The following is a 12,898-nucleotide window of genomic DNA, read 5'->3' on the forward strand; positions in this document are numbered from 1 at the left end:
TCTTGCTGTTGGCTTTTATCAAATACATTTCCCCAAAAAAATGCGACTTATACTCCAGTGCGACTTATATATGTTTTTTTATCCTTCTTTATTATGCATTTTCGGCCGGTGCGACTTATACTCCAGGGGCCGTACTTATCAAGCTTCTTAGAGTGCCATTTTACACTTAAGTCCTGAGAATGTGCGAAATTTAGTCCTACTCTCAAACTTAAGAATAAAAGTTTTTTATCAACGTTCTTAAGTCTAAGAATCACTCCTACTCTCCACCATATTTAAGAGACCTTCAGAGGTGGTTAGGAGTTGCCAGCAGGGGATGGCACTGAGGCGAGAGAGACGTGGCCGAACGTTCAGGGAACGGAACAATGTCCTGGATTTGTTTGATGACGAGCAGCTGATCAAACGGTATCGTTTAGACAGAGCGGGTATTATTTTTGTCACAGATTTAATACTTTTCGATTCCTTGTTGATTTCTGCATGTGTCTGCAGTGGGCTAGTATATATAGAGCCACCCACACCAGTTTCAAATTAGTTGCCTAATTAATGAATTGGAAAGAAAATGTTATGACAGTAGCGTATGTGTGTGGCCGTGAGGTGAGTGACGTCAGTGAGTGTGTGGGCGAGAGAAGAGAGGGAGCGGTAGCGTGAGTGCCGGCGGGGACTAGTTTGTTTTGTATTATTTTGTAGTTTATTGTCAAAATATACACTCCCATTGTCCACTTAAATATTTCCAAGATATTTCTTTATTCTTAGACAACGGATTCCCTTCCGTGATTGGTCATTTGTATGGACACAGAAATGACGTCACCTAAAATTGCGTTTACGGCACATAGTAATGTTGTAATTCAGCTCTGAGTGTGACACTTAAGATTCAGTCCTACACTTCGCTGAAAGTGTGAGTAAGACGCTTGATAACTAACTTTGAAGTGCAGCTTTCAGCCAAGAATTTATTTACTCTTAAGTCAACTCTTAGCAGACTTCTTAGGAGTCATTCTAAGAAGCTTGATAAGTACGGCCCCTGACTTATTGTGTAGAAATATGGGAACTAAGTACAAAAGTACACTTTATTCATTAACTGTGTTACAAAAAAGATGAGTTATAATAATACATCATGTTGGATATAGACAACATTCAAACACTTTATTTATTCAACCACAAATTTTGAAATTCAACGATTTGGTGCATTTGCAAACATGTCAAACGATGCAAACTAGAACCTGCTAGCCAAGAATGTACAACAAGTCTTCTCAACAAAAGAGGAGGAATATAATCTTAGAGGAAAATGTCATTTAAAACATTTGTATGCACGTACAACACTTAAGACCTTCAGTATGTGGAATTAAATGATGCAATGGATGAATCAAAGCAGCAATATGATTCAGTTTAAGTTCAAACTACGTGTTCACAAAGTACACAATTCTGATAAACATCTTCAACCCTTTTTTTAAATTTTGAGATAAAGATTATTTATGTATTTGTTGACTTCCTATGGTATATCATTGATGTATCCACTGTTCTGTTACAGAGAACAAGGCACTGGGATATAGTTGCTATGATACCAAAAGGAGTAGGATTAAATAAGCTCAGCTTCTTCCTGCTCCTTTTCATAGGTGCTGTGATGAAACAGGTGGAAATATGTGATGATGACATTCTATTGTATGCATGATCCACAAACTGAAAGTGAAACTGAATAATACACAACAATATAATGTCTCTCTGTATTCGGTAGGACTGTCCCGATACAACTTAGACCGATACCAATATTGATCCGGTATGATATCAGCAGGAATAATTAGCAAGGAATGTTACAAAATGTGAAATGAGTCATATTTATTATGAATGATTAACCATCTGGAATGGACTTGTGCTGTCTTTTAGTATAAGTGGAGTGGTCATTTTTATTTTATTTTTCTCACTAAGGGGTAGCAATAATCCATAAAGTTAAGCTAAATGATGCAGACACGTTTGTTACTGGGTCCTTATAAGTAATATGCAACTATAATTGTATTATTATGTATTTTACAATGTACTGCTTTTATATTTCCTGTATTTTATATTATTACTTTAAACTGTTTCATAATTTTATTTTTTATCCTGTAAAAAGCGTCTTTGAGTGCTTTGAAAAGCGCTATACTAAATAAAATGTATTATTATAATTATTTGATACAGATGTGCTGTTTTATTGTTCAATGATTATGACGTATGTCTAGCTAATGTGTTATTGTGTGCTTAGCTGTTGTGTAGCTGCTAGCTTCTAGTCGCCTCCCCAGCAGGCACAAGACATCGATACAATGTTGATTCAACATATCCTTTTAAAACTGACTTTGAAACAACGTCGCAAAATAGTTGTATTTGTAAACCGAGCCAACGTTGGATCCACGTTGTTGCTTAAAAAATGACCACATTTCAATGTCAAATCAACGTCACAACCTGACATTGATTAAACATTGTTAAAAAGCATGTTGTTTCAACTTTGTATATGTGTGGTGTTAGGATCCGCTGCTCAGATCACAGTTTGTTTTCGCACAACGGATGACGACGTATGTTTCCTGTGCTTTAGCTGCTAGTTTTTACGCTAGGCTAATTTTGCTTGCTAGCTCCCACGCTAGCCCTTTTGTTTTTGCCTTATGTGCCATGTGCACGTCTTTGTTTTTTCCTGCATGTTTAGTTCCTAAATAAATAATTTTCCTACCTGCAAGCTGTGTCCGAGCCCGTCTGCATTCCTGGGAGAACACCTCGCACCACGATGCGACCCCGTCGTCACAGTACGAGTGACGACGGGCTAGCAAGCAAAATTAGCCTAGTGTAAAAACTAGCAGCTAAAGCACAGGAAACATACGCCGTCATCCGTTGTGTGAAAACAAACTGTGATCTGAGCAGCGGATCCTAACATGTGGTAGAATATTGGTTAGGAAATGACCACATTTCAATGTCAAATCAACATCACAACCCAACATTGATTAAACGTTGTTAAAAAGCATGTTGTTTCAACGTTATGTATAGTAGCTGGAGGTCAGGACTTAATCCAACATGTTGTCAACGTTGTTTCAACGTTATGTATAGTAGCTGGGGGTCAGGACCTAATCCAACATGTTGTCAACGTTGTTTCAACGTTATGTATAGTAGCTGGAGGTCAGGACCTAATCCAACATGTTGTCAACGTCTTGTGCCTGCTGGGTATAGCCTAGCATGTTTACCTTCTGTAAATGCCTGGAGTGAAATAGAATGAATGGTGTGTTTATTGGAGGACATTTAGATGTTCACTTTGCACATGTAGATTGGTTTATCGCTGAGATAACAAGACAAAAAAAAATCCAGTATCAGATGATATCGACTTGCATGTACAAATATTAGCTGGTGTAGCACATTTACAGTTGATCACATGCGTAATGTTTTTAACCTTATGACTTTCCATGTACAAGTGAATGAAATGACAGTACAGGAGGTATTAAATGTTTCATCGCTGAGCCTCAGTCCTTTTTATTTGTGCTGTCAAGAAAAAAGAAAAAAATGTAATCAGATTGAACATTTTGATTCAATGCCATTAATTACATGCATCATTAAAATGAAATTGACACGAATGGAATGTTATTGTCAGCGTGCCACTGAGGAACATTTGTTACCTGAAGGCACATCATTTATTTATTTATTCCCAACTTGCTTATTTCAAGTCAAGTTCGGGTTTATTTTGAAGTCAGGTTGGCAAATACTTTGCGGCTGCACCGCATACCTGTGAGTACACCTGGCACAGTTTGGTATGACCACACACACCTTTCAGGTAACACAAACCCCGTTTCCATATGAGTTGGGAAATGGTGTTAGATGTAAATATAAACGGAATACAATGATTTGCAAATCCTTTTCAAGCCATATTCAGTTGAATATGCTACAAAGACAACATATTTCATGTTCAAACTCATAAACTTGATTTTTTTTTGCAAATAATCATCAACTTTAGAATTTGATGGCAGCAACACGTGACAAAGAAGTTGGGAAAGGTGGCAATAAATACTGATAAAGTTGAGGAATGCTCATCAAACACTTATTTGGAACATCCCACAGGTGAACAGGCTAATTGGGAACAGGTGGGTGCCATGATTGGCTATAAAAGTAGATTCCATGAAATACTCAGTCATTCACAAACAAGGATGGGGCGAGGGTCACCACTTTGTCAACAAATGCCTGAGCAAATTGTTGAACAGTTTAAGAACAACCTTTCTCAAGCAGCTATTGCAAGGAATTGAGGGATTTCACCATCTACGCTCCGTAATATCATCAAAGGGTTCAGAGAATGTGGAGAAATCACTGCAGGTAAGCAGCTAAGCCCGTGACCTTCCATCCCTCAGGCTGTACTGCATCAACAAGCCACATCAGTGTGTAAAGGATATCACCACATGGAACACTTCAGAAAGCCACTGTCAGTAACTACAGTTGGTCGCTACATCTGTAAGTCAAGTTAAAACTCTCCTATGCAAGGCAAAAACCCGTTTATCAACAACACCCAGAAACGCCGTCGGCTTGGCTGGGCCTGAGCTCATCTAAGATGGACTGATACAAAGTGGAAAAGTGTTCTGTGGTCTGATGAGTCCACATTTCAAATTGTTCTTGGAAACTGTGGACGTCGTGTCCTCCGGACCAAAGAGGAAAAGAACCATCCGGATTGTTCTAGGTGCAAAGTGTAAAAGGCAGCATGTGTGATGGTATGGGGGTGTATTAGTGGCCAAGACATGGGTAACTTACACATCTGTGAAGGCACCATTAATGCTGAAAGGTACATACAGCTTTTGGAGCAACATATGTTGCCATCCAAGCAACGTTACCATGGACGCCCCTGCTTATTTCAGCAAGACGCCCCTGCTTATTTCAGCAAGACAATGCCAAGCCAGGTGTTACATCAAGGTGGCTTCATAGTAAAAGAGTGCGGGTACTAGACTGGCCTGCCTGTAGTCCAGACATTGAAAATGTGTGGCACCTAAAATAGCAGAAGGGAGACCCCCGGACTGTTGAACAACTTAAGCTGTACATCAAGCAAGAATGGGAAAGAATTCCACTTCAAAAATGTGTCTCCTCACTTCCCAAACCAAAACTGAGTGTTGTTCAAAGGAAAGGCCATGTAACACAGTGGTGAACATGCCCTTTCACAACTACTTTGGCACGTGTTGCAGCCATGACATTCTAAGTTCATGATTATTTGCACAAAAAATCAAGTTTATGAGTTTGAACATGAAATATGTTGTCTTTGTAGCATATTCAACTGAATATGGCTTGAAAAGGATTTGCAAATCATTGTATTCTGTTTATATTTACATCTAACACCATTTCCCAACTCATATGGAAACAGGGTTTGTACCTGTGAGTACACCTGGCATAGGTTGGTATGACCACACATCCTTCCTTCCAAACAACCTGCATGATCGATGCGATGATGTGTTGGCATGATATGTCACACTAGTTAGGCATGATGTCAAGTCACTACCAAGAGTAGTTAGGCATGACGTCAAGTCACTACCAAGAGCAGTTAGGCATGATGTCAAGTCACTACCAAGAGTAGTTAGGCATGATGTCAAGTCACTACCAAGAGTAGTTAGGCATGATGTCAAGTCACTACCAAGAGTAGTTAGGCATGATGTCAAGTCACTACCAAGAGTAGTTAGGCATGATGTCAAGTCACTACCAAGAGCAGTTAGGCATGATGTCAAGTCACTACCAAGAGTAGTTAGGCATGATGTCAAGTCACTACCAAGAGTAGTTAGGCATGATGTCAAGTCACTACCAAGAGTAGTTAGGCATGATGTCAAGTCACTACCAAGAGTAGTTAGGCATGATGTCAAGTCACTACCAAGAGCAGTTAGGCATGATGTCAAGTCACTACCAAGAGTAGTTAGGCATGACGTCAAGTCACTACCAAGAGCAGTTAGGCATGATGTCAAGTCACTACCAAGAGTAGTTAGGCATGATGTCAAGTCACTACCAAGAGTAGTTAGGCATGATGTCAAGTCACTACCAAGAGTAGTTAGGCATGATGTCAAGTCACTACCAAGAGTAGTTAGGCATGATGTCAAGTCACTACCAAGAGCAGTTAGGCATGATGTCAAGTCACTACCAAGAGTAGTTAGGCATGATGTCAAGTCACTACCAAGAGTAGTTAGGCATGATGTCAAGTCACTACCAAGAGTAGTTAGGCATGATGTCAAGTCACTACCAAGAGTAGTTAGGCATGATGTCAAGTCACTACCAAGAGTAGTTAGGCATGACGTCAAGTCACTACCAAGAGTAGTTAGGCATGACGTCAAGTCACTACCAAGAGTAGTTAGGCATGATGTCAAGTCACTACCAAGAGTAGTTAGGCATGATGTCAAGTCACTACCAAGAGTAGTTAGGCATGACGTCAAGTCACTACCAAGAGTAGTTAGGCATGATGTCAAGTCACTACCAAGAGTAGTTAGGCATGATGTCAAGTCACTACCAAGAGTAGTTAGGCATGATGTCAAGTCACTACCAAGAGTAGTTAGGCATGATGTCAAGTCACTACCAAGAGTAGTTAGGCATGATGTCAAGTCACTACCAAGAGTAGTTAGGCATGATGTCAAGTCACTACCAAGAGTAGTTAGGCATGATGTCAAGTCACTACCAAGAGTAGTTAGGCATGATGTCAAGTCACTACCAAGAGTAGTTAGCTGGAGGTATAATGAGAAATCTGAAATTGTTATAGTCACAATAATAATAATAATATACTTAGTCACTTATTTTTCCTTCCAGTATGCCGCTCTTAGTGGAAAAGGTTTACTCCCCTGATCTAAACTAGCAGATAGCTCTCAAAATAAAAATAAAGTAAAATATGAACAAAGTTTAGTTAGTTAATTAAACAATTAAATCCAATGAACTTAGGGATAAATTGGAAAAATGACAACAACAAACACTTTTAAAAGTGTAACTCCACGTTGATATTTTTGTACACGCAGAATTTTCGACTCTCTAGGTTATGCCGTTACACAATCGTATTATTCTTTTTATTCTATTCTTACCTGGGGGGAAAAAAAAGTAAAAATAAAAAAAATTAATGCAAAAAAATTGGTAAGTAATCATAAAAAGCTGAAATGTTGTAATTAATAATTAATAACTAGGTGATAGTTTTTCCTAAACTCAGATGCACAATTCAGGGCTCTGTTAAAAAGTTCCTAAGAATTTGGTGTGACTTTTTAGAATATTTGACAAGTGAATTTGATGCAACCACCTTGGATCAGTCGCTCTCTACCCACTTCCTCTTCTTCTTGTCTCTTTGCTGCTTTTTTCTTTGCTTTTGCTTTTTTCTACGTATTCTCTGCATGGGTGGACAATTGAAAATGCAACAAACGGGGAAAAAACTGTCTGTCTATTTGTATGTGAACGATATATATCATTATATATACACTGCATCCACTGTATATATGTTATATATTTATTAGACTTGTCATTCAAATGTGAACTTTACAGGAGAGATAAAAGGTTGCATTAGCTCATGGTACTGCAGGATAAAAGAGCAATAAGGTGCAGATATAAATCAATAAATAGGTTACTGTACAGATAAATATATTGCACATTTATGGATGTATCAAATCAACTTTATTTATAAAGCACATTTAAAATGTACCACAGGGGTAGCCAAAGTGCTGTGCAATGGGCAGGCTAAAAGATAATACGAGTACCGAGCAAACACAACACAACACAAACAGAACACGATAAAAAATAAATAAATAAAACATAAAAGCAGGTTGACAGCAGGTGTATTATGGGGTGCCATTGCAGGATGGATATCACTCAGTGTTAAAAGCCATGGAATAAAAGTATGTTTTTAAGAGAGATTTAAAAACAGGAAGAGAGGAGGCTTGTCTAACACTCAGAGGTAGGTCGTTCCAGAGCTTGGGAGCAGCAGCGGCGAAAGCTCTGTCACCTCTAAGCTTCAGCCTTGTGTCCGGGACCGTCAGTAGCAGCTGTATGTTATATTGTCTTTATATTCCAGCCACTTTATCCATTTTTGGGGGGAATTGAGGGGATTATTATGATGCGTTCAAGAGTCTTATGGCCTGAGGGAAGAAGCTGTTACACAACCTGGAGGTTCTGCTACGGAACCTCTTTCTAGAATCCAGCAGTGAAAACAGTCCCTGGTGGGGTTGGGAGGAGTCTCTGCAGATCTTCTGATCCCTGGTCAGGCAGCGGCTTTTTGGCATTTATATATGTTATATATTTATATGTTCATTCTCCTGCAGTGGACTTTTGTGGTCAATTGTGACAAAATAAATGGATCCCCGACAAAAGCAATGGTGCTCAGGCTGCCAAGGCAATGTTTCGACCTTCAGATGTTCCTGCAGTGACAAAGCAGATATCACAACATCTCAGCCAGCTGCTGGGACTCGCAGTGTTTAGCTTACAGTGTTTAGCACAGCCGCGGGCACAACGTGTGGGACATTTGCCATGTGTGTGTTGTTCCGCCTGTTAGTCGGCTTGTTCAAAGCCAATGGCCACGCTGCCCTCTGCATCTCCGCCAAGTAGGATCAGAAACATAAATATCATGTAGGATCACACATCATAAATATCATGTAGGATCACACATCATAAATATCATGTAGGATCACACATCATAAATATCATGTAGGATCACACATCATAAATATCATGTAGGATCACACATCATAAATATCATGCAGGATCACACATCATAAATATCATGTAGGATCACACATCATAAATATCATGTAGGATCACACATCATAAATATCATGTAGGATCACACATCATAAATATCATGTAGGATCACACATCATAAATATCATGTAGGATCAGCAATGTTCTTTAAAAAAAAAAGCAATGTTCTTTAGATAGTTAAAAGTGAATAAAGGTGTGGATGTTTATCCACTGTGAAGAGTAAATAGCTGCACTCCATGTTCACTCCAAGGCGTGAAAAGAAATCCAACATCTTGTGACTTGAATCCTTTCTTCTTCTTCTTAGACGTGCTGGTCAACGGGAATCCGTGCGACTGCGACGTGATGGCCGACTGTTGCGTGGGCGAGGCCGTGTCCTTGGAGATCAAACTGACCAACCTGAGCAAGAACTCTGTGGGACCTCTGGCGCTGACCGTGGTGCCGTACCAGGACTACCAGAACGGGGTGCAGAACTACGACCTTGGCGAGGCCGTGACCTTCATCGGCTCCAACACCTTCTACATCGACACGGTTACTACTGCACACTTTAATATATTATTATTACTATCATTAACACTTCATTATTATTATTTTTATCATTGACACTTTAATATTATTGTATTGATCATTAACACTTTATTATTATTTTAATTATTGGTATTATTATGTTATTATTATTATTATTATTATTATCATTGACACTTGAATATTATTGTATTGATCATTAACACTTTATTATTATTTTAATTATTGGAATTATTATGTTATTATTATTATTATTATTATTATTATCAATGACACTTAAATATTATATTCATCGTTAAGACTTGAATGTTATTATTATCATTAACACTTCATTATTATTCTAAAGTATTGTTATTATTATATTATTATTTTTATTCATATAATTGATGCTTCAATATTATCGTTAACACTTCAATATTAATATTATCATTGACACTTCAATAGTATCATTATTTACAGTTCAGTATTATTATTATTATATTATCAGTAGGCTAAATTAACCTCTTCAACATATTATTATTATTATCCTTGAAATGTCAGTATTATTATATTTGACTCTTTAACATTATTATTATTATTACTATTGACACTTTAATATTATTATTGTTATTATTATCATTGACACTTCAATTGTATTATTATTATTATTATTACAATTGACATTTCCATATTATTATTATCATTATAATCATCATTGACACGTGAATTGCTTTTCTTTGTTGTTGGTCAATACTGACACAAACATCCATGTTTATACAAACAATATCTTGAGGCCAAATATGACATCATTTTTCGTAATTTAAAAACATTTCATAAAATCAGATTGCAACAGCAAAATATGTTAATTTTCTACTAATAACAATACATGACTTTGTGGATGAAATCCTAATAGTCGTCTTTTGTTGACCGTAATTGGTTCGTGAAATTTCCACTAAGTAGGAATTTCTATTTACTAAGCAAAAATATTGATAGTTAAACATTAAAAATATGGCTTTTAAGGTAATGGCAGCCCTATAGACATGAATTTACTCTTGACTCTGCTACTTGTTCATTATGTCAGCTACTATATGCTTAAATACTTCATTTAGGACACAGATATGTGCTGACATGTTCATTATGTCAGCTACTTTATGCTTAAATACTTCATTTAGGACACAGATATGTGCTGACTTGTTCATTATGTCAGCTACTATATGCTTAAATACTTCATTTAGGACACAGATATGTGCTGAGATGTTCATTATGTCAGCTACTTTATGCTTAAATACTTCATTTAGGACACAGATATGTGCTGACTTGTTCATTATGTCAGCTACTTTATGCTTAAATACTTCATTTAGGACACAGATATGTGCTGAGATGTTCATTATGTCAGCTACTTTATGCTTAAATACTTCATTTAGGACACAGATATGTGCTGACTTGTTCATTTTGTCAGCTACTTTATGCTTAAATACTTCATTTAGGACACAGATATGTGCTGACTTGTTCATTATGTCAGCTACTATATGCTTAAATACTTCATTTAGGACACAGATATGTGCTGACTTGTTCATTATGTCAGCTACTATATGCTTAAATACTTCATTTAGGACACAGATATGTGCTGACTTGTTCATTATGTCAGCTACTTTATGCTTAAATACTTCATTTAGGACACAGATATGTGCTGACATGTTCATTATGTCAGCTACTTTATGCTTAAATACTTCATTTAGGACACAGATATGTGCTGACTTGTTCATTATGTCAGCTACTTTATGCTTAAATACTTCATTTAGGACACAGATATGTGCTGACTTGTTCATTATGTCAGCTACTTTATGCTTAAATACTTCATTTAGGACACAGATATGTGCTGACTTGTTCATTATGTCAGCTACTATATGCTTAAATACTTCATTTAGGACACAGATATGTGCTGACTTGTTCATTATGTCAGCTACTATATGCTTAAATACTTCATTTAGGACACAGATATGTGCTGACTTGTTCATTATGTCAGCTACTTTATGCTTAAATACTTCATTTAGGACACAGATATGTGCTGACATGTTCATTGTCAGCTACTTTATGCTTAAATACTTCATTTAGGACACAGATATGTGCTGACTTGTTCATTATGTCAGCTACTTTATGCTTAAATACTTCATTTAGGACACAGATATGTGCTGACATGTTCATTGTCAGCTACTTTATGCTTAAATACTTCATTTAGGACACAGATATGTGCTGACTTGTTCATTATGTCAGCTACTTTATGCTTAAATACTTCATTTAGGACACAGATATGTGCTGACATGTTCATTGTCAGCTACTTTATGCTTAAATACTTCATTTAGGACACAGATATGTGCTGACATGTTCATTATGTCAGCTACTTTATGCTTAAATACTTCATTTAGGACACAGATATGTGCTGACTTGTTCATTATGTCAGCTACTTTATGCTTAAATACTTCATTTAGGACACAGATATGTGCTGACATGTTCATTATGTCAGCTACTTTATGCTTAAATACTTCATTTAGGACACAGATATGTGCTGACATGTTCATTATGTCAGCTACTTTATGCTTAAATACTTCATTTAGGACACAGATATGTGCTGACATGTTCATTATGTCAGCTACTTTATGCTTAAATACTTCATTTAGGACACAGATATGTGCTGACATGTTCATTATGTCAGCTACTTTATGCTTAAATACTTCATTTAGGACACAGATATGTGCTGACTTGTTCATTATGTCAGCTACTTTATGCTTAAATACTTCATTTAGGACACAGATACGTGCTGACATGTTCATTATGTCAGCTACTTTATGCTTAAATACTTCATTTAGGACACAGATATGTGCTGACATGTTCATTATGTCAGCTACTTTATGCTTAAATACTTCATTTAGGACACAGATATGTGCTGACTTGTTCATTATGTCAGCTACTATATGCTTAAATACTTCATTTAGGACACAGATATGTGCTGACTTGTTCATTATGTCAGCTACTATATGCTTAAATACTTCATTTAGGACACAGATATGTGCTGACTTGTTCATTATGTCAGCTACTTTATGCTTAAATACTTCATTTAGGACACAGATATGTGCTGACATGTTCATTGTCTGACTTGTTCATTATGTCAGCTACTTTATGCTTAAATACTTCATTTAGGACACAGATATGTGCTGACATGTTCATTGTCAGCTACTTTATGCTTAAATACTTCATTTAGGACACAGATATGTGCTGACTTGTTCATTATGTCAGCTACTTTATGCTTAAATACTTCATTTAGGACACAGATATGTGCTGACATGTTCATTGTCAGCTACTTTATGCTTAAATACTTCATTTAGGACACAGATATGTGCTGACATGTTCATTATGTCAGCTACTTTATGCTTAAATACTTCATTTAGGACACAGATATGTGCTGACTTGTTCATTATGTCAGCTACTTTATGCTTAAATACTTCATTTAGGACACAGATATGTGCTGACATGTTCATTATGTCAGCTACTTTATGCTTAAATACTTCATTTAGGACACAGATATGTGCTGACATGTTCATTATGTCAGCTACTTTATGCTTAAATACTTCATTTAGGACACAGATATGTGCTACTTGTTCATTATGTCAGCTACTTTATGCTTAAATACTTCATTTAGGACACAGATATGTGCTGACAT

The 12,898-nt window shown here is 36.8% G+C and overlaps 1 protein-coding gene across 6 annotated transcripts in view; it reads left to right on the forward strand.

Annotated features, from left to right (window-relative positions):
- The window catches only part of trappc9 (trafficking protein particle complex subunit 9), a 253,708-nt gene that overhangs the window by 239,529 nt on the left and 1,281 nt on the right, over positions 1–12,898 (forward strand). For all 6 annotated transcript variants that reach the window (XM_062029344.1, XM_062029342.1, XM_062029343.1 and 3 more), the window contains one exon: positions 8,984–9,207. In XM_062029344.1, the coding sequence (XP_061885328.1) occupies positions 8,984–9,207 (224 nt within the window). The remainder of the gene's footprint in view (positions 1–8,983; positions 9,208–12,898) is intronic.

The sequence above is a fragment of the Entelurus aequoreus genome, linkage group LG20 (genome assembly GCF_033978785.1).
Source record: "Entelurus aequoreus isolate RoL-2023_Sb linkage group LG20, RoL_Eaeq_v1.1, whole genome shotgun sequence".
In the NCBI taxonomy this organism is placed as follows: Eukaryota; Metazoa; Chordata; class Actinopteri; order Syngnathiformes; family Syngnathidae; genus Entelurus; species Entelurus aequoreus.